The sequence below is a fragment of the Cnephaeus nilssonii genome (assembly GCF_951640355.1).
Source record: "Cnephaeus nilssonii genome assembly, chromosome: 8".
Taxonomy (NCBI): domain Eukaryota; kingdom Metazoa; phylum Chordata; class Mammalia; order Chiroptera; family Vespertilionidae; genus Cnephaeus; species Cnephaeus nilssonii.
Window position 1 is genome coordinate 82,252,168 of NC_137079.1, and position 23,751 is coordinate 82,275,918.

At 37.6% G+C, this 23,751-nt stretch overlaps 1 protein-coding gene across 2 annotated transcripts in view; it reads right to left on the bottom strand.

Annotated features, from left to right (window-relative positions):
• The window catches only part of VWA8 (von Willebrand factor A domain containing 8), a 400,056-nt gene that overhangs the window by 300,084 nt on the left and 76,221 nt on the right, over positions 1 to 23,751 (bottom strand). The window contains exons 8-12 of one of the 2 annotated variants that reach the window (XM_079778510.1): positions 23,295 to 23,403; positions 19,923 to 20,027; positions 3,953 to 4,084; positions 1,555 to 1,689; positions 1,388 to 1,465 (exon numbers count right to left, since the gene is read on the bottom strand). In XM_079778510.1, the coding sequence (XP_079634636.1) occupies positions 1,388 to 1,465; positions 1,555 to 1,689; positions 3,953 to 4,084; positions 19,923 to 20,027; positions 23,295 to 23,403 (559 nt within the window). The remainder of the gene's footprint in view (positions 1 to 1,387; positions 1,466 to 1,554; positions 1,690 to 3,952; positions 4,085 to 19,922; positions 20,028 to 23,294; positions 23,404 to 23,751) is intronic. The other variant, XM_079778511.1, reaches the window with a different exon arrangement.

Below are 23,751 nucleotides of genomic sequence, written 5' to 3' on the forward strand. Positions count from 1 at the left end.
GTATTTTTTTAAAATATTTTATTGATTTTTTCACAGAGAAGAAGGGAGAGGGATAGAGAGTTGGAAACATCGATGAGAGAGAAACATCGATCAGCTGCCTCCTGCACACCTCCTATAGGGGATGTGCCCGCAACCAAGGTACATGCCCTTGACCGGAATCGAACCTGGGACCTTTCAGTCCACAGGGCAACGCTCTATCCACTGAGCCAAACCAGTTATGGCTGTTACTTTCTCTTGAGTTCAAAGAGCATGTTACGTTAAAGTTAAAGTTGTAAATACTTTATCTCAAGGGAAATTAGTCAAGCACTCTGAAAGTGTTTTTACTCTTAATGTGGTATACAGGGAGATATTAGAATAAGTTTAATCACTTTATCAGTCATTTGCATCAATGTTGTTTTTATATTATGAGTTTTTTGTTGTTATATCATTTAGTTATTATTTAGTTATTAAAAAATTATGTATTATTTTCATATACATTGTACTCATTTCCTTTTATCTCTCACACTTTTATTATAGAGAAAGGGCAAATAGCAATATTAAAATATTTCATCTAATTAATTTCCTTTCAGTGTGCACGAATTTCGTGCACCGGGCTACTAGTTTATAGTAGAATTACTTACAATAGCCAAAATTTATCAGTATGTGAATGGACAAACAAAAAGGGGCATATACATACAACCAAATATTATTCAGCCATAAAAGGGAATGAAATTCTAATATATGCTATAAATATTGAAAACAACATGCTAAGTAATATAAGCTAGAAACAAAAGGATAAAAAGTATATGATTCTACTTATATGAGGTACCTTGAATAAGCAAATTCACAGGGATAGAAAATTATACAGAGGTTACCAGAGTCTGAGGGAAGGGATGAATTGAAAGTTATTGTTTAATGGGTACAGAGTTTCTATTTGGGATGATAAAAAGCTCTAGAAATAGATAGTGGTGGCGGTTACACAACATTATGAATGTAATTAATGCGAATGAATTGTACACGTAAAAATGGTAAATTTTATGTTATGCACATTTTACCACAAAAAAATATATATATATATATTTGCTGAGTACCTACTTATATCTCACTGCTGCGAAAATGTACCTTGTTTAGAATTCCAAATTACGATTAAATGTACTGTGTGTTTATACATGCACATACAATGAATCTCCCATTAAAAAGAGATCCTGGCATGCTATGCCCACCAGATATCCTATAACATACCTTCAAAGTTCCAAATAATTATACTTGTACTCCAATTTTATTGCTATTTCAGTTATTTATCTACATTGAAAGTAATAGATCATAAGTTAAGGGAAAATACCTATCAATTCTACTGATGGTCTACACATACATGTTTATAATATAAGTGCTAAAATTGACATTGTACCTGATAGAGCATGATAGGTTCTATGTTGTATCCTAAGGTATCTGCAAAGTTCTTAGCGATGACTGTTTTTCCACAACCCTACAAACAGAAACACAATACTTTAAGAGAGAAATCAAAACAACCAAAAGTCAGGAAACAGAAGTTTACAGTGAGGCTGCCATTCTTACTTTTCCTCCAATTAAACATATGTCCTTAACCATATGAGACTGCATCATTTCAGCCAGTAGTTGTTTATGGCTTGAAGTCTGTATAAAACGTTCTGATGCATAAGGTTGACTAAATGGCCTAGTCCCAGCTGGCACCTGTAATAAAAGAGAGGTAAATATAATAAGCATATGTTTTTTCTCAAAATATTAGTAAGTAAAAGTGCATAACTGCCATTAAAAGCCCCTACTAATGTCCTGCTCAATTCAATTCTATAATCTTTTTGATAGTTCAATAGAGCAGCAACTATCTTCTCATTCACAGATCTGATGATCATCAACCAACCTCCAAATCAATCATCCCTCTAAAATGAAAGCCCCATGCTGGCAGATATTTTCATAAGAATCATGTAATCTTCATCCTATTTATAACTTATAATAGCAATGTCACTACTTGAGAATAAAGCCTTTTGTCCAAATTCCAGTTATAAGCACAGAATTTAAAATCAGTCCACTGGGACTCTCCAAAGTCACCAATGACCTGCTGACTTTTGAAATCCATGTCCGTAAATCCTTTGCCACTCTTGTTTTAGTTAACCACTCAGAAGCATCTGTTTTTAAAATCTCTCCTCGAATTCCTCATTACCTATTTCTTTTATTTCCTATCTCCTCCTTATTAGTCTCCTATCAGAAGAAGATCTCCATGCTCTGCCGAGGACTCTGGGCTTGATCATACTATATACACATGAACCCTAAAGAATTGTAAGTTTGGAAGTGACAAGATCAGATTTGCATTTTAAAAAGATCAGCCTGGTGGTAACATAGAAGGCTAACTGGAATCGACTGGAGGCAATGAAGTTAGAAAACTATCACTAAAAGGAAGGAAATAATGAAACCTCGCTCATACCTCATGTCTCTGGATTTACTGTTCAGAATGCCTGTAATGTCCTATCATCTTTCCACCCCTGGGCCACTGGGAAACTCTTATGTCATACTTCAAGACTTAGCTCAAGTCCCACTTCCTCTCTGAAATTTTCTCTACTCCTTCGGACTCCTTGTATTACTTCCTTCTCTATATCCCCATAGCCATTCCAATGCAGTCCTTATTTATCTACCTCTATCCTTGACCATCAGCTTGGTGAGGTCATTCATCTGAAGGCTACAAAAGGTATAGTGGAAAATAATCCTGTCTAGAAGTCCCAGCTGTGATATTTCCTAGCTGGTGATCATGGGTGAATTGAAACCTCTTTACATCAGTTTTCTAATCTGCAAAAGAAAGATAATAAAACTTACCTCCAGGGTTATTGGGAGATTTAATGACATAATACATATATACAAAGAGACAAACACAGTGACTAGTACACAGTAGCACTAGTAAAGCCTAATACAGAGCCTGGGTCATAGTAGACATAATCAATGTTGAGTTTGATGAATGAGTAAAACAGTAACATGAATAAGTATTAACACGTTAGGTGCCCAGCCTGTTTTGTCTTCCAGACGGAAAGTATAGTGTCAGTCACCAGTGACTGACTGGGCGCTTAACGTGATAATATCACATTAAAACACAACAAAAAGTCTAAATTAAAGTTTGGTCTTTCACAACATAAGAAGGCAAGCCTTTTCTTTCCTCTATTTATTTACAATTTATTTAAGTCAGGATTTTTTCCAAGTTGGGTTTCCTTGACATAGTTTTCCATTGCCTCTTAAGGTTCTTAGGGAGCTCAAAGAAAGGGTTAGAAAGGACGGTAGAGCAAGCAAATGGAGCTCTATGACCAAATATAACTCCCCTCCTCTGAAAACTATTCAACTAGAACAGCTCTTCTTTCAACTGTCCCATGTAGTTAGCAAAGATTTTATTTAAAAAGTGTTCCCTGCTGCTAAAATTTGTTTGAAAAGACTGACTGTTTCTTACTAAGGACTCAGACTACAAAATGCTTTCATTAATCAACACTGAACTTAATTTTCTCAGAGGTCAACTTTTGTGTTTGATAAAAGGCTATCCATATGTTTCTCCTGAATTTTTCCAGTTTAAAACATACATGACTTAGATAAATATAGATACAGATATGCAGATGCTATAGAGTCAAAGAATATTAATAAGGGGATCATACATCCAATTTAGGTCATAAAAATAGGCAGAACCAGGCACATCTTAGAAAGTATAAACTCTGGCCCTGGACACTGTGGCTCAGGTGGTTGGAGCGTCATCTCATATACCTAAAGGTGGCAGGTTTGATTCCAGTCACGGTATATACCCAGGTTGCAGGTTCAATCCCCAGACATGGTACTTAAGAGAGGCAACCAATTGATGTTTCGCACATTGATGTTTCTCTCTCTCTCTCTCTCTCTCTCTCTCTCTCTCTCTCTCCTTTCCTCTCTCTTAAATCAATTTTTTTTTTAAGTATAAACTCTGACTCATTACCTTAATGGTCACCTCTTTTTCTGCAATCCGGACAGTAACAGAAGCTTGGGAGATGTGGTTTTCAGTTATCCTCTCCACCCTCACAATCTCTTCAGGAAGCAAAGAGCTTCTTGAATCTTGGAGTTCAAAGCGCTGTAAAATTACAAGAAAAACATGTACTTTACTTTTCATTTTAGTATTAATGTTGGATATCTTGAAGATCCCATCTAAATTAGAACTGAAACTCACTCTACAGTATAAAGGTAGAGGTAAAAAAATTAATGAGAATTTTTTCCTACTTTCATGAATACCATTCTACTTACGCCAATTACTAAAAGTGATGTGAAAATTGCCCCCAAATTTTACTAAGGACAGGAAATGGAATTATTGAATTTCTGACTGGTAGACGTTTGTAGCCTACATTTCTTGATAATAAAAATGTTCAGTTTCCTAGAAAGGGATGATGAAACTCATGAAAACATGTCAAGTAAAATAAGGCCTATATCAGTTGATTTCTTAAATAAACTGACCTGAAATTCATGAAATCAGAACTTCCTAGACATAATTCTGCTGTTTGTGTGTGTGTGGTTAGCTTAACTCATTACAATAAAGTATAACAATCAGTCTTCCACCGTATCTGGCATAGTGCCTTCTACAGTGTAGGTTCTCAATATTTATCAAACTGGATTTAAAAGGCCAACACCATTGACTCTTTCTCCATGTGGGCCAATTAGCAATGCTCTAACAATTGGTTATACCCCCTAGTTATGTAAAAAGGCACAGAGAAAACACAAATAAGTATATGAAAAATGAGAATACTAATTTAAAATTAATTAAATACTATGGCCTACTAATAGCAGCACGTTCAATATGAAAAGCTTAATTCATTTTAGTATTAATTGCTCCCCCAATCCAACCATAACATTATCACTACAGTGAAAGGTTGAACCTCAATGAAAGAATAGATCACCACTTACTCAACAGACACAACCTGAGAAAATAGATTTTTTAAAAGAAAATTATTTTCAACCTCAACATTCTAAACATAGCGGACTAGTTCAAATCTTCGTTTGCTATCATAAGTACTTAAGACAATCACTCACTCCTTTCCCCAAACCTAAGAAAAGTTATCTGTTAGTGCTACTACACAGAGTAAGTTTTATACTTTATACATTTTATATATGCGAATTCCCATAGTATCACATAATTTGGAAGGAACTGCTTCCATGTTGTAGACATATGACAATTATTGACACCTCAAGTGCTTGCAAAAAATTACACTGTATTTTGAAGGACATTTAATAGGAAAGGAATAAGACCTTAGCCAAGTGTTTAAATTCATGAGACTTTAGAACCTAGAGCCATTACATTCTAAGAAAACAAACATACTGTATGTACTTAAAGGTATGTTTTTACCCCACCTATAATACTGTCAATCTAAGTTGATATAGGATTGATGTCAGAGCACTTATATTCCAGAAATGAACACTAATGCCTTGAACAATTTGCTAAACTGGTTATGTCATTATAAATAATTCAAGCTAAAATATTTCAGTAGAATAATAATAGTAGACTAGAATAAACTAAGATAGTAAAAAGAACTCAAGTTGCAAGGTGAATTACCATTGCCAGCATAGGAAATTTAGAAGACTGTTGATCAAAAAGGCAACTGAGGAGTAAAATCCTATATAATAAAAGCCTAATATGCTAAGTGTCCAGTCGACCATTCAACCAATCAAAGCTAATATGCTAATAATATGCTAAGGCCGCTCAACAGCTTGCTATGACATGCACTGACCACCAGGAGGCAGACAGTTGACCAGTTGCTATGACATGCACTCACCACCAGGGGGCAGACACTCTGACTGGGAGGTTAGCTTGCAGCTGGGGTCTGGCCAATCGGGACTGAGCAAGACAGGCCAGACATGCCCTGGAGCCCTCCTGTGGTCCCTCTCTGGCTGGCCAACCTCCTGTGTCCCTCCCTGGCCCTGATCATGCACTGGTAGGGTCTCTCAGCCTGGCCTGCACCCTCTTACAATATGGGACCCCTCGGGGGATGTTGGAGAGCCAGTTTTGGCCCAATCCCGCAGGCCAGGCCGAGGGACCCCACTGGTGCATGAATTCGTGCACTGGGTCTCTAGTAGATATATAATTATTATAGGCTACATGTTAGATGTAGAAAACCAAGTTTATTTACTTTACCATTTTATATTAATGACTAGAGGCCTGGTGCATGAAATTCATGCATGGGTAGGGTCCCTAGGCCTGGCCAGCGATCAGGGCCAATTGGGGCCTTCTGGCTGTCGGCCAGGGCCTTCTGGCTGTCGGCCAGGGCCTTCCTTCGTTCTGCACCGCCCCCCGGTGGTCAGCGCACATCATAGCAAGTGGCCGAACTCCCGGTTGGTCGAACTCTACAAGGGACAATTTGCATATTAGCCTTTTATTATATAGGATTATTTCCTGTGAAATCTTGAATTTCAATTAAACAAACAGTACCAATGGTACACTTTCTTTGGGATTACATTATTTAAACTGTAAAGTATAATTAAATAAAAGGAAATGTAAATCACAAGGGTGTTGGTCTGTAAGGCCTCCATATTCACCCTCATAATTCCCAATCCTGACCCACCAAGCTATTTATTTTCTTCATACCTTTTTCTCAGCTTTTGAGCACTAAATGAGAAAATTGCCATACCATATTGTTGAACTACCAAATAAATATGATGTAGCCTCCAGTCTCTGCTGGGCTTTTCCCAAAGCCCTTTAGCAACTGACATAAACCATTACTCTTGTCCTTAGGAGTCCATCTGAACTCATTCATCCCTGTCTCAGCAGGTAATCTAGCTGCTTCTGCCACCCACATCAGAGCCTTCAGGCACATACACCTTCACACTTCACAAGAATATTAACTCCATTAGAGCAATATCAATATGTATCTATTTGGTTCACTCTACATCTCCAGAACCTAGAATCAGACACATGGAACATAGTCAATGGTCAGGAAAGGTTTGTTAAATGAATAAACAAATTAAATTATTTTTCCTTCATCCTTAAAATCATCTACATTTCCATCAATCCTTAATTCTTTCCCACTGTCTCAGTAAAAAAGGACTTCTCCTTTCATTATGAGTTGATGGAAAATCAGTAGAAGTCTACTTTCTCCATCTCAGTTTATGATCATTCCAGTTGGTAGGTACAAAATATGTTTTCCACTATTCCAAAACAGGGTACAATGATGCTCTGGAAATTTCCTTTCCTGCCTCCCCAGACCATATTTCCATAAATATTTTCCATGCTCTCCACAGATTTTGTCCCTTTTTCCTATGAAGTCATTTGTCTCCCCATTTCAAGAAACAAAAAGCCATTTCTTAATTCTATGTCATCCTTGAGTGACCCACCACCTATTTGTTTCTGCTCACCATCAAACTTATTTTACAAGTAAGTAAATAAACACTGTTTCAACTTCCTCATCTCTGAGTTACTATTTGGCCCACTAATTTATGGCTTACAATCCCACCACTCTACTTCCACTGCTGCTCCTGGTAAGTCAACCAATAATATCCTATTTACCAAATTAAATAAATTACTTTTCTTATTTTACTGTTTCCTCCTTCTCAGTCTCTCTTGCAGGTCCTTCTTCACTTCCTGAGCAGTACATGTTAGGTTACTTTAAGAGTAGATCTTTTATATTTCCTACCTATGTTCACTTCGTAAATAATCTTATCCAGTTTTAGACTACAAACCATCTATATATTCATGACTCCCACTTTTCTCTCTCCTAGAAATGCAAACTATTCTCCTAAACTCCTGATTTGTATATTCAAGTGTCCCTTGACATTTCCACTTGCAGAGCTAATAGGCATTTTAAATTCAATAAACATAAGACTCAGGTCTTGATCTTCTTCACATGTTCTCTGTCTCCAACTTCATCATTCCAGGTGCTCAGTCCAAAAAGCTTGAAATCATCCTTAACTCTTTGTCTCAACCCTACTTCCAATTCTTCAGCATATCGCATTCTATCTTCAAAATATGACCCAAAAGCAACCACTTCTTACCAAGCTCAAAGCTGGTCAAAGCCACACTCTCTTAACTAGATTACCACAACAACCTACCAACTGTTTTTTCCCTGCTTTCACCCTTATTCTCTACAGTCTACTCACTTTTTAGTAACCTGAGTGAGCCTGTTAAGATGTTCAGTTCAAGAGCTTCCTATGTTCAAAATCCTATAATGACACTAGTGCCTGGTGCATGGATTCGTGCACAATGAAAGGAAATTAATTAGAAGAAATATTTTAAAATCACTATTTGCCCTTTCTCTATAATAGAATTGTCAACCAAATTCAACCTGAAGTCATTTTCAAGGTCCACCATTTCTTACTTCTTTTCAGTCAGGTCAAGTTTCTAAGCTTTCTAAATCTCCATTTTCCAGCTAATGAAAAGAAAATAGGACTCCACTGAGTCGCCTTTCTACCTACTCCAGGACTTCTGTAAAGATCAAATGAGATGGGGCACGGGAAAACGCTTCACAGACATTTGGTTCAAGTGTGAAATGTTTCCACCTGGCTATAAAGCAAGTTGTGTTCCTGGGCTGAAGAAACTCCAAGGAGACTAGTCGCTAGGGAGAGGAAGCCGGGCGTTGCTATGTAACGTCATTACCTGGCGCCCACAGCCACTGTTTCCGGGCTGGGCTGTGGGCCACATTTTGCGCCACGGGGTCTCAGCAGCATCGGCTGTGATTTGGTGGTGTGTCACTCTGGGGTGATGGCAGAGCCAGTGTCCCACTTGGGGGAAGCTGAGTGTTGCTCTGTGGGTGCCAGGTCTGCAGTGCCATTTATTATTAAACTAGAGGCCCAGTGCACAAAATTCGTGCACTGGAGGTGGGGAATATCCCTCAGCCCGCCCTGTGCCTTCTTGCAGTCTGGGACCCCTTGGGGGATGTCCTATACAGCTCCACATGACCTAACATCCTTTATCTTGTGACCTCCTGTCCTCCTCACCTCTTCTTCCCTCACCCTGCCCCCCTCACACTATCCTTTGCTATTCATAAGATACCCTAGGAGTGCTCCTGCCTCAGGGCTTTTACATTGATTATTCCTTCTGCTTCAAAAGCTTTCCTCCCAAAAATGGAACTCCCATTTGACCCAGTAGGAATTCCCACTCCTAGGAATATGTCCCAAGAAATAAGAAACACCAATCAGAAAGGATATATGCACCCTATGTTCATAGCAGCACAATTTACAATAGCTAAGATTTGGAAACAGCCTAAGTGCCCATCAGCAGATGAGTTGATTAAAAAACAGTGGTACATCTACACAATGGAATACTACGCTGCTGTAAATAAAGAAGGAACTCCTACCATTTGCAACAGCACGAATGGACCTGAAGAGCATGATGCTAAGCAAAATAAGCCAGTCAGAGAAAGAGAAATGTCACATGATGTCACTCATTTGCAGGATATAATGAACAATATAAACTGATGAAAAAAATAGATAGAGAAACATCGAACAGACCATCAAACCTCAGAGGAAAGGCAGGTGAGGGGGTGAGTGGTAAGAAATCAACCAAAGGACTTGTATGCATGCTTATAAGCATAACCAATGGACACAGACAGTAGGGGGATAAGGGCATGTCCTATAGGGGTGGGGAAGTGGCCAGGAAGAGGCCAATGGGGGGAAAAGGAGACATATGTAATTTTTTAATCAATAAAGAATAATCAAATACTCTAAAAAAGGACAAAAATGGTATGTAAGCAATAACATGGATGAATCTCAAATGCATTCTGTGGAGTAAAATAAATCAGACTCCAAAGGCAAAAAAACACCAAACTTTCCATGTTCGTTCTTCAGATCTTAGATGTCATCTTCTCAGAGAGGGCATCCATTTCTCATCTGTATTTACTTATTGATTGATTGATTGTTACCCTTTACTAAAAAATAAGCTCAGTGAAGGTAGAGACTTCTGTCCATTTTGATTACTCCTACATCTCAAACACAAGTGTGCCTGGCTAATTGATTAAATGGAAGAAATGGAAAGAATAAAAACTTTTTTGAATGAATAATCTAAAAGTCTTCATTCAACAAGACACCTCTGAAGCATTTGAAACTGGCTATTCTTTCCCTCTTAAAACAGTCTCTCTCCATGCTCATAAGAATATTCTCTGCTACTCTACTTAGATATCTCTGACTGGTCTTCCTCTGCCTAATTTGAGGTTCTTTGCCCACTGCCCAATCCTGAAATATTGGTGCTTACAGGGTTCAGTCTTCAAGAACTATTTCTCTTCACTATGTTCCTTTTGGGTCCTTTCATCCATTCCCATTAATTCCTTTAACACCATACATTAGTGACTCCCAAGTATTTACCTTTAATATAAAAATAGCTCCAGATTCAGATACATATTTTCGAGTTGGCCACACAAACCCACTCTAGAATCTCAAATTTAAAAAGACACCACTGTATTGAACTATTTAGCCCCCACCCCAATGTGCTTATTTTCTCTACTTTCTCATGTTAATTAATGGTATCTACATCTCAGTTATTCAAGCTAGGATTCATGGACATTCTAGAATTTGCACCTTCTCTCAGAGCCTCCCTACCCATCTTACAGTTTATCAGTTAGCAAGATCTATCATCCCACCTCTGAAACATTTCTCATATCCATTCAATCTCTATTTCACTGACCTAATACAGATCTTTATAACTTTATCAGAGTTATTGATCATGATGCTACACTACTATGAAATCATTACATTAAAATGGTTATTTATTTGTATGTGTGATGCCCCAAACAGACCATAAATTCTTCAAGAGCAGAGATCAGATCATATCCCTTTCTGTTTCAATAGATTTTTGTATGAACATCATTTGCCAAATAATGAGGCTCAATTAATGCTTGTTAAACTGAAATGAAAACACTAAATGCAAGTCCTTCCAAGTTTCCCAGTAAAGACCACAGTTCATTTTATATTATCAGTAGGTAAGTTGCAGCATAGTCTTTCTAAATCACTGAGGAAACTTCTGAACTTAACCACTGTTATGTTAAAGTCCTGCCTAAGAAGGACCAAGAGCCACGACATGGTACTACAAGCCTGGATGTACTTGTTACTATACTGTAACAAATATCATCCTCAAAGTACAGCAGACTCAGAATGAGGGTATTTTCTTTAAGACATCCTAACTAAAAGCTAGAAGTAATTTTGTGACTATAGAAACATGTTTTTAGAGTATGAATATCGTAAGATGAGCACCATCTGGGGAATGAAAGACATTCGAGCCATTTTTATAGCTTATTTAAGAGCATAGAAAGCTGTTCTAAATTTTAGCTAACTGCATTTTCAGTGAGTAATAATTTTGCTTAAAAAATAAGGAAACTGGCTATTCCTTATTCTAATTAAGTGATTACACTAAAATCCAAATGGATAGCTAATTCAAATACAACTATGCATTAATTTCTATGACAATTTTAGGTCAGAATATAATTATTTGTCAAGGAAAAGTTATTATAGGTATTGTAGTATGTACTTTCTTGGTTTGCTATTATAATAGATATATCTATTCTTTAATTCAGCATTTTTTTTTAATTCAACAGTATTTCCTTAATTTTCGTCACTCTTAAAAATTATTTGAGGATACAAAAAATTGTATCTGTAGCCCACTGGACATGCTCAGTGGTTGAGCATCTACCCATTAATCAGGAGGTCACGGTTTGATTCTCGGTCAGGGCACATACCCAGGTTGCGGGCTCAATTCCCAATGTGGGGCATGCAGGAGGCAGCTGATCAATGATTCTCTCTCAGCATTGATGTTTCTATCTCTCTCGTTCTCTCCCTACCTCTCTGAAATCAATAAAATATATTAAAAATAAATAATAATAATAATTTTATCTGTTAACATTAGCATGAGAAAATAGAGAAACTTAGAATAAAAAACAGGCCACACAGACTCCCAAGATATAGCAGAAAGAATTATACCAATTAGTAGACTTCCATTTTTAGGGAGAGAGATTTAATACTCTAATGTGGATATATGCACCAGTGTATAATGATCTTATAAAAGAAAGTTCTTAATTAGGTTCAGCCAAATGAATCTAAGCTCTCTGTTCCCCAACTCTCTACTGAAGAACTGAAAAAAAGAAGTACTATTCCTTAACTAGCACTTCACATAATTAAGGCAAGAAAAGACAATCACTTTTTATTATTTTATCTAAGTAAGATCATTCCCTTTTATCTTTTTTAAAACTCTACAATCAAATTTGAAATAATTTATGTCTGTCATATAAACTTTTAATCATTTTTCTATGTTCCCCTTAATTATAAAAGTCAAAATAAAGGCCAAACAAAATAAAGCAACACTAGTTACTTTCTTTACAAAACTCAATTTTTTTTCTTAATCTTCATCCCAGGATATTTTTTTTTTATAGAGAGAAGAAGGGAGGGAGAGAGAGAAACACCCATGTGAGAGAGAAACATCAATCAGTTGCCTCCTGTATGCCCCTGACCGGGATCAAACCTGAAACCTAGGTATGTGCCCTGATCGGGAATCAAACCGCAACCTTTTGGGTTATGGGATGATGCTCCAACTAATTGAGCCACCCAGTCAGAGCTACAAAACTCAACTCTTAAAATGTATTCTATAACTTTATCTAATTTGTATAACTAGTTTTGAAATTAGAGACCAGAAACACAAAAAGTAGGGGGTTTTAGGTAAAAATAAAGACCTTTGTTCATAACCGACTTATCTAGGTTCTGAATATCTTCTCTTAGTTGTATCATAAAAAGCTTTGCCTCTTCTGTGACATTTTCTTCCTCCCTATTTATCCTGTTCCCTAGGCATTGGGTATTGTACTAATGGGCATCAAGGGAACTCATCTAAATCACAGCCTTTTCCTTAAATGCTAAGTGCACTATTTCAATGACAATGCCAACTTAGCTTAGATATTGATTAAATCAAAGATGAGTTCTAGTTTTCTTTTTTCCAGCTCTGAAATAAAACTTAAAGTAAACAATAGTCAGAATATGGTAGTTTCCTGACTCCTTGAGCCTATGAATTACTTTCTCCACTTCCAAATGGTTCTTCATTATGCCCTTAATATTCTTCCACCTTCTCCTCCTCCCTCTCCCTCTCTTCTTTTCCTCATTCTCTCACCCCCTACTTCACCCCCTCTTACACACACAGAATTATTTTCCCTTATGTCAGTGGCTGCGATTTCACTGTCCCCAGCTCTGCACCTAAGTTCTGCTGTCTCTTCTACATTACTCTGCCTCTCTATTGGCTATTATTTTCCCCTTGCTTCTTTATGCTTTACTTTTAGATACTGTCTCTAACTATACTTCTTGGCATCTATAAAGAATAGCTTTTTATTATTTTTATTTTATTATTATTGGCACCACCAATCAATAAAAATATTGGAGGTTTTTTGGCTAGCTGATATGTTTAAAAATCCCACTGAAGTAACTAGAATCTATTGTTCCACTCTTCTGAGTTCTTCTCGCTGTTACCACCTATGTAGAGAATAAGTACTCTGTACTCCCAAAATCCCTGTGTAGATTTAGGGGTAAAGGAGAAACAAATACCATGTCATATGCTTAAGGTTGTCAAATTCTGGCTTCTAGAAAATGAAGGGCCTATCTATACACATAATCACACAAGCTTGCTGTTCACATTCTACCTATGACTCAGAAATCTGCACCTTGAGTCAAACTATAAAAGAGAAAGGAAAGATAATCTAGAGAGAGGGAGGATCCAAGATGGCGGCCAGGCTTCAAGATAGTGTGTGAGTGAGAGAGTGAAAGGAGAGTGTGTGGACCTGTGGGGAGTGTCTGTATTTGTGAGTGAGGGAGAGCTATATTCCACAGGACTGTTGTAGACTGGCAGACAGGCTCCCCTGGCCAGGCAGCCTCTACTACTGCTGAAATCTCTCCCAGAGCGGCCGGCTCTGCAGAAGAGACCGCGCCATCTTGAAGGGGAAAGCGGCTGTGATGGGAAGCCAGCCTTACCTTCAACCAAGGAGACCTTGGATACCTCCCAGGACCCTATAACCACAATGCCCAGGGACCAGCTGCCTCAGCTGCCAACCCACAAACACCAGCCTCCCCGGCCACAGGCACCTAAAAAGTTTGTCCAGGGGGAGACAAAGTGGCACTTAATAGAGGACAGGAACTGCACCTTCTCACAGAGCAGATAGAAGGAACAGCTGAATGGAATAACACTGACCCAGAAGTGGCCAATTAAAAACAGCTGGTGAGGCAATCTGTGGACAGAAAGGTCAGAGATTGCCTAGAGAGAGATTCAACTGGGTGTTTGTTGTTTGCATTTTTTGGATTAGTTGTTGGTTATTTGGAGTTTTCTCCCCATATACATATATTTTTCCCCTTCTTTTTTCTTCTCTTTCTTTTCTCTCTTACCTTTTTTCCTTTTCTCAATATCATTTTACACTCTTTTCTCACCCCTAATTCTCTTTTCTCTGGTGGTAACCTTTATTTGGGGTTATTGGTATCATGACTACATTTGTGCTTAATGCCCTGTGCGTTGTATCTTGTCGTGTTGTATTTTGTGCCTTTAAGTCAACGCAGGAGAGACAGAGCTACATAACCAGACACCCTGAGAGGAGCAAACATGGGGAGACATAGAAACAGCACCCATACGAAAGAAAGGAGGAATCACCAGAAAAGGAAGTAAACAAAATGGAGGAAATCAATATGTCAGGGGAAGAATTCAGAGCAATGGTCATAAGGATGCTAAAAAGGTTGGAAGACAAATTCAACAATATGTGTAAGAACCAAGAGGAAATGACGAAGAACCAAGAAGAAATGAAAAATGACATCGCTGCAATAAAGAACACAATAGAAAGCATCAACAGTAGACTAGAAGAAGTGAAGGACCACATCAGTGAGCTAGAAAAAAAGGTAGGGAAAAATACCCAAGCAGAGCAGCATCTAGGAAAAAAAAACACCTTAAAAAACAGGAAGAGAGCCTTAGTGAACTTTGGGACAACATGAAACGAAACAATATCCACATAATAGGGGTCCTAGAAGGAGAGGAAACTGAGCAAGGAATAGAAGACCTGTATGAAGAAATGACAGAAAACTTCCCTGATATTGGGAAGAAAAAAAAATTCACACAAGTCCAAGAAGCTCACAGAGTCCCAAACAAGATGAACCCAAAAAGACCGACACCAAGACTCATTATAACGAAATTGGCAAACACCAATGACAAAGTAAGAATCTTAATGGCTGCCAGGGAGAGACAGAAAGTTACCTACAAGGGATCTCCCATCAGACTATCGACTGATTTCTCAACAGAAAAAGATCAGGCCAGAAGGGAATGGAATGAAATATACAAAGTCATGCAAAGCAAGAATCTGCATCCAAGAATACTGTACGCAGGAAGGCTATCAATGAAAGTTGAGGGTGAAATCAGGAGCTTCACAGACAAAAAAGTACTAAGGGAGTTTATTACCACCAGACCAACATTGCAAGATACAGTAAAGGGCCTGCTGTAAAAAGAAGAACTAGGAAGGGAAGAAGGGACACAGGCATAAAGAATCAAAATGGTGACACAAAAGTACCCAAAATAAAACCTTTACATGTAAATGGATCAAATGCCCTAATCAAAAGACATAGGGTAGCTGAGTGGATACGAAAACATGACCTATATATCTGCTGTCTACAAGAGACCCACCTCAGAACAAAGAACTCACACAGACTGATGGTGAAGGGATGGAAAAAGGTTTTTCAGGCAAACGGAAATAAAAAAAAAAAAAGGCTGGGGTAGCAATACTTATATCTGACAAATTAGACCTCAAATTAAAGGCTGTAACAAGAGAGAAGGAGGGCCACTTCATCATAATAAAGGGATCGATGCAACAAGAGGATATAACTCTGGTAAACATAAAGGCACACAATACACGAGCACCCAAATACATTAAAAAAAAAAAAACTTCTGAAGGATATCAAGGGAGAGATTGACAGCAATACAGTCATAGTAGGGGACTTTAATACCCCACTAACACCACTGGACAAATCCTCTAAACAAAAAATCAGCAAAGAAACATCAATCCTAAATGACTCACTAGATCAGATGGAATTAATTGACATCTTCAGAACATTTCACCCAAAGCCACAGAATATACATTCTTCTCAAGCTCACATGGGTCATTTCAAAGATAGACCACATATTGAGACACACGCAAATTCTCAAATTCAAGAATATAGAAATCAGATCAAGCATCTTCTCAGATCACAATGACATAAAATTAGAAATCAACTACAATAAAAACAATGAAAAAAAAATAAAACACCTAAAGGCTAAATAGCATGCTATTAAATAATGATTGGGTTACCAAAGAAATCAAATAAAAAATAAAAAGCATCATAGCAACAAATGACAATGAAAACACAACAATCCAAAATCTTTGGGACACAGTGAAAGCAGTCTTGAGAGGGAAGTTCATAGCTGTACAGGCCTACCTCAAAAAACAAGAAAAAATGGTAATAAATTATCTAACCCTACAACTCAAAGAGTTAGAAAGAGAGCAACAAGAAAAGCCCAGCATAAGCAGAAGGAAGGAAATAATAATGATCAGAGAAGAAATAAATGTCATAGAGACAAAATATATATATAAAAGATCAACAAAACCAAGAGCTCGTTCTTTGAAAGGATAAACAAAATTGATGAACCTCTAGCCAGGCTCACCAAGAAGCAAAGAGAGAGGACCCAAATAAACAAAATCAGAAATGAAAGAGGTGAAGTAACAACTGATCCCACAGAAATACAAAGGATTATGAAAAAATACTATGAACAACTCTATTCCAACAAAATGGACAACCTAGATGAAACGGATATATTCTTAGAAAAATACAAGCTCCCAAAACTCAATCAGAAAGAATCAAAAAACCTGAAAAGGCCGATAACTACGAAAGAAATTGAAGCAGTGATCAAAAATCTTCCAGCAAACAAAAAGCCTGGTCCGGATGGCTTTACAGAGGAATTTTACCAAGCATACAAAGGAGAACTAAAACCTATCCTCCTCAGACTATTCCAAAAACTTTAAGAGGAAGGCACACTTCCAAGTTCTTTCTATGAAGCCAGCATTACCCTAATTCCAAAACCAGATAAAGACACCACAAAGAAAGAGAACTACAGGCCAATATCCTTGATGAACATAGATGCTAAAATCCTCAACAAAATTCTAGCAAATCGGATTCAGCATTACATTAGAAAGATTATACACGATGACTAAGTGGCATTTATTCCAGGGATGCAAGGATGGAACAATATCCACAAATCAATAAATGTGATACATCACATAAACAAATTGAGAGACAAAAATCACATAATCATATCAATTGATTCAGAAAAAGCATTGGACAAAATCTAACACCCTTTCTTGATAAAAACTCTCAGCAAAGTGGGAATAGATGGATCATACCTAAACATAATAAAAGCCTTATGACAAACCTACAGCCAACATCATACTCCATGGGCAAAAACTAAACTTATTTCCCCTGAGAATTGGAACAACACAGGGATGCCCACTTCACCACTCCTGTCCGATATAGTACTGGAAGTGCTAGCTATAGCGATCACACAAGAAGAAGAAATAAAAGGCATCCAAATTGGAAAAGAAGTAAAACTGTCCTTATTCGCAGATGACATGATACTATACATAGAAAATCCCAAAGACTCCATCAAAAATCTACTAGACCTAATAAATGAATTCGACAATGTAGGAGGATACAAAAATAACACCCAGAAACCTATGGCCTTTTTATACACCAATAAAGAACTCCCAGAAAGAGAAACGAAAAAAACAATCCCATTTAACATTGCAACAAAAAAATTAAGATACCTAGGAATAAACTTAACTAAGGAGATAAAAAGACCTGTAATCAGAAACAGGACATTGAAAAAAGAGATAGAGGAAGACAAAAAACAAATGGAAGAACATACCATGTTCATGGATTGGTAGAATCAACATCATTAAAATATCCATACTACCCAAAGCAATCTACAGATTTAATGCAATCCCCATAAAAATACCAACAGCATACTTCAAAGATCTAGAACAAACTCCCCGAAAATTAATCTGGAATAAAAAAAGGCCCCGAATAGCCACAGCAATCCTGAGAAAGAAGAACAAAGTTGGAGGGATCACAATATCAGATATCAAGCTATATTACCAAGTCACGGTTCTCAAAACTGCCTGGTACTAGCACAAGAACAGACATATAGACCAATGGAACAGAACAGAGAATCCAGACATCGACCCAAGCCATTATGCTCAATTAATATTTTACAAAGGAGGCAAGAGCATACAATAGAGTCAAGACAGTCTCTTCAATAAATGGTGCTGAGAAATTTGGTCAGATACATGCAAAAAAAAAATGAAACTAGATCACCAACTTACACCATACACAAAAATAAACTCAAAATGGATAAAGGACTTAAATGTAAGATGGGAAACCAAAAAAATCCTATAAAACTCCATAGGCAGCAAAATAGCAGACATATGTCGTAGCAACATCTTTACTGACACAGCTTCTAGGGCAATGGAGACTAAGGAGAAAATAAACAAATGGGACTACATCAAAATAAAAAGCTTCTGCACAGCAAAAGAAACCAACAACAAAACAAGAAAGCCCACTGAATGGGAGAACATATTTGCCAAAGATATTTCAGATAAGGGATTAATCTCTAAAACTTACAGAGAACTCATACAACTTAACAAAAGAAAGATAAACACCCCAATCAAAAAATGGGCAAAGGACCTAAATAGACACTTTTCGAAAAAGGACATACAGAAGGCCGAGAGACATATGAAAACATGCTCAAAGTCACTAACCATCCGAGAGATGCAAATCAAAACAACAATGAGGTACCATCTCACACCTGTCAGAATGGCTATCATCAACAAATGACAAGTGCTGGCGAGGATGTGGAGAAAAAGGAACCCTCGTGCACTGCTGGTGGGACTGCAGACTGGTGCAGCCACTGTGGAGAACAGTATGGAGTTTCCTCAATAAGTTAAAAATGGAACTCCCATTTGACCAAGTAATCCCACTTGTAAGCCTATATCCCAAGAAACCAGAAACACCAATCAGAAAGGATATATACACCCCTATGATCATAGCAGCACAATTTACAATAGCTAAGATTTGGAAAAAACCTAAGTGCCCATCAGCAGATGAGTGGATTAAAAAACTGTGGTTCATCTACACAATGGAATACTATGCTGCTATAAAAAGAAGGAACTTTTACCATTTGCAGCAGCACAGATGGAACTGGAGAGCATTATGCTAAGCAAAATAAGCCAGTCGGAGAAAGGATAAATATCACATGATCTCACTCATATGTTTGATATAATGAGCAACATAATTTGATGAACGAGAATAGATCCAGAGACAAATGGCAGGGAGGTGGGTGGGTTAAAGAGCAACCAAAGGACTTGTATGCATGCCTATTAGCATAACCAATGGACACAGACACTGGGGCTGTGGGGGCTTGCCCGGGGTGGGAATGGCTGGGGGAGCGGGGTCAATCGGGGAAAAAGGAGACATATGTAAAACTTTAGACAATTAAAAAAAGTGGGGGAGGGGGAAATGAGAAACAAAAACTAAAAAAATGAGTTCATACCAATTTCTCCAATTCCAATATAATACCTGATAGTTCTTTCATCCTCCCTTTCTGTTTATAAATTCCTTCTCCAACAGTGAAAAATGCAGATCTTATTCTCCTCAATATATTCACTTATTTGCTCAATTGATTTACATATTTACTCTATAAAACCAATCTCCCAACCACACCAGCCACCTCAATGCATGCCAATGGCCCCATGCCTACAAAGTAAGAGAAGGGAAAGTTAGGAAGATAGAGACAGAAAAGTAGGAAAGCAGGAAGGAAGATATGGGAAGAGGGTAGAAAAGGAGAAGGGAAGGGAAGGGAAAAGAGAAGGGAAGGGGGAAGGAGGAGAAAGGGAAAGGGAGAAGATACTTACTTTTAATACATCTTCCACAGCCATCTTCCCTTCCTGTGCTAGTAAAATAGTGTACGGGTAAAGCCAGTGGATTGCATGTTTGATTGACATCATAGGAAAGGAATTCTATTTAGGAGCAAAAATATATATGAATGAGGAACATCTAAAATAAATTTGAACAATTATCTGAAATGTATGTACATATGACATTAAAATTGCCTTATAAACAATAACCAATAGGCTACTCATATTTCCCTAAAGTCTACATAAGCATTTATTTCCGCTTTTCTTCCTGTTCCACTCCCTTTCCTTTGGTAACCTCTCCCACACCCATCTTTCGACTACCATCTATGTGTTGATAGCTTCCATATTTATATCCCTAATCCTGACCTCTTTCTTGAGCTCTAGATTTGAACTCTCAATTGCACATTGGACGTGACTATATGAATATCCCATTGACCCCCATTCAACATGTCTGAAATTACATGTCTGAACACATCTTCCTACCCTACTTGTCCCAAACTCCCTTCTCCTCCATCTTTATTCCTAAATTTAATTAATCTCATCCATATTCACCTAGCTTCAAAGTTATAAATTGCTTTCCCAATTCAGTTCACCTTACTTTTAAAAGTCTATTAACAGAAAATTAGGGAAAATTTAGTATAGACCCTCTATTAGATGATATATAATTATTGTTAATATGGTAATGGTGTTTGGTTATGTAAGAGAATGTCCTAATTCTGAGAACAAACAGACTGTCAAATTACAGGGGGAAAGTTAGGGAGAGGTGGGGGAGATAAGAAATCAAACGAAGGACTTGTATGCATGCATATAAGCATAAACAATGGACGCAAAACTCTGGGGGGTGAGGGCATGTATGGGTGTGGGGTGGGGGGGTAATGGTAAGATATGTACACATATAATACCTCAATAAAAAAAAAAAAAGAAAAAAAAAAGAATGTTAACTGTTGTGTACTTTCAAATGGCCCAGAAAAAAAAATGAGAGAGCAAGCAAACGTGGCAATATGTTAACAATTAGTGATTCTATTTGAAGGAATTAGATATGTTCATTTGAATATTTTTAACCTTTTTAGGTATAAGAATTGTCCAAGTAAAAAGTTCTGAGCAAAAACAAAAAGAATGAAAAGTAAAAGACATAATAAAAAGGATAAGAAAAACTGTTCTAGATGTATAGAACAATGTGAGCAACACCTGGGAAACCTAACTCACCAACTCTCAGGAAATATAAAACAAATTGCAACATAAGTTTTAAAAATGTCTCATCTAGGTGATATCTCATTGTGGCTTTAATTTGCATCTCTCTGATAATTAGTGACATTGAGCATCTTTTCATGTCTATTGGCCATCTGTATGTCCTCTTTGGCGAAGTGTCTATTCAGGTCCTTTGCCCATTTTTTAATTGGATTGTCTTCCTGGTATTTAGTTGTATGAGTTTTTTATATATTTTGGAAATTAACCCTTTATCAGATGCATCATTGTCAAACATGTTCTCCCATCCAGTGGGCTCCCTTTTCATTTTGTTGATGGTTTCTTTTGCTGTGCATGAGCTTTTTAGTTTGATGTAATCCCATTTCTTTATTTTTTTCCTTTGTTTCCCTTGACCTAGGATGCAAATTAAAACCACAATGAGCTATCACTTCGCACCTGTCAGAATGGCTACCATCAATAAATCAACAAACAAGTGCTGGCAAGGATGTGGTGAAAAGGGACTCATGCACTGTTGGTGGGAATGCAAACTAGTGCAGCCATTGTGGAAAATAGTATGGCATTTCCTCAAAAAAATTAAAAATGGAAGTGCCTTTTGACCCAGTGATACCACTTCTGAGAATATATCCTAAGAATCCCAAAACACCAATTAAAAAGAATATCTGCACCCCCATGTTCATAGCAGCATTATTTACAATAGCCAAGATCTGGAATTAGGCCAAGTGCCCATCAATAAATGAGGGGATAAAAAAAAGTGGTGGTACATTTACACAATAGAATACTACTCGGCCGTAAAAAGAAAGAAATCTTTCCTTTTGTGACAGCATGGATGGACCTGGAGATTATTATGGTAAGTGGAATAAGCCAGTCAGAGAAACACAAATACCATATGATCTCACGGATATGTGGTATTTAATAAACAAAGTAAACTGACAAATAAAAACAGTAGCATGGATACGAGGAACAGACTGACAGCTGTTAGAGGGAAGTGGGGAGGGAGACTGGATACAAGTAGATGAAGGGATTAGCCAAAGAACATACATGTATAACCGATAGACATAGACAATAGTACGGTGATGACCAGAAGGAAGGGGGGATGGAAGCTGGGTGGAGATGGGCAAAGTGGAAGAAAAATGGGGTCATCTGTAATAGTGTCAAGAATTAAAATAAATTTTTTAAAAAAATAAAATTAAAATGTCTCATCTAGGTGGTGTTCCCACTACCTCGAGTTACGCTCCTTGGCAGAGTCTCTAACTATTTTAATAGTCTATGTGCTCCCTGTGCATCCAGTCTCTCCCCATCCCTCCTCCTGTAAACAGAGCTATCTTCCTCCAACCTGTAAATGTACTTTTGCCCACCCCTGTATCTGATTGCTACACACCTGACCTACTTAATAATGTTTGATGGGCCACTTCTTCCACATAATAAAACCCAGACATCTTTACTCACCATGTAAAACACTTCACACTAAGGTTCTAATACCTCTCTTCACTATACAGGCTTGCTCTAGTGATACAACTTATTCACCAAACATACCAGGCCCTTTTATGATTCAACACCCTTGCAAGTGCTGTTCCCTCTGCCTGCAGGGTCTTTCCACCCTCCAGATACTACTGTCATGACTTTTGTGATACTGTAGTGGACAATGTCAGTGCTCCACCAAATCCCCTCAGATCTGTCCTTATCTTTTCTGTGCATCCAGCTTTCCCTTCCAGTTGCTATAGGTCTCCCTCCATCTGAGCCAGCTTTGCTCAAGTCTGGGAGATTAGCTAGTGCCTGGGAACTTGTGTACTCTGGGACAGCCATTTACCAATGACTAATGGTGCTAGAGTGTGAAAGCCCCAGCTCCCTCACATCAGGTAGGGGCAAGTCTGAGGCACAACTTGCACTAGAGCATACCTCTGTGTGATCAGGCTAAAGTTTTTCTCTCTGTGGAATTTTTATTTGAGTTGCATCTCTACCTTCCCCCCCTCTAAGACTGTAAGCTCTTTTAAGGGCTCAGAACATACCATTGGTCTCTGTCCAGTCTGCTGCACTGCACAATAAATTAATATGAGTTCTGGCAATATTTAAAAAGGCAGACTGAAGTGATGAATATCCAAGGATGAACTTTTAAATTCTTTGCCACATTTGGGTACACCAGTCATTAATTTATTCTATACATACCAGGATTTGAACTGCAGCTGGTAAACTATCTAAAGGAAAATCTGGAAGTCCTAGAGTAGAAGATTCTTGGGAACAGAGTGTGGTAGCAAAGGACAAAAGCTGAGAAACTCTAGGGGAAAAAAGATAAATGGTATTAAAGTTTTATTCTAATAGTTTTCATATATAATGTGCACAAATATGTTAAATTTAAGAAGATGACATCTACTATTAAATTATTAAGGAACAAGAGCTCCACATTAAAATAACCCATTTAAAACTCAGAAGATGATTAGATAACATCTGTTTTTGACATCCATCAAAATATGTGAAGTTTTTCATAACCTGGAAGCCTCACATCCCAATCTCAATCTAAACCTATCTCTAGCCACCAGCAGCTTTTTATAGCCTCAAAAATGAGACATACTCTCGTATCCCATGCTTTTAAAAATATTCTTGGAATTACTTAATTCCATTATCT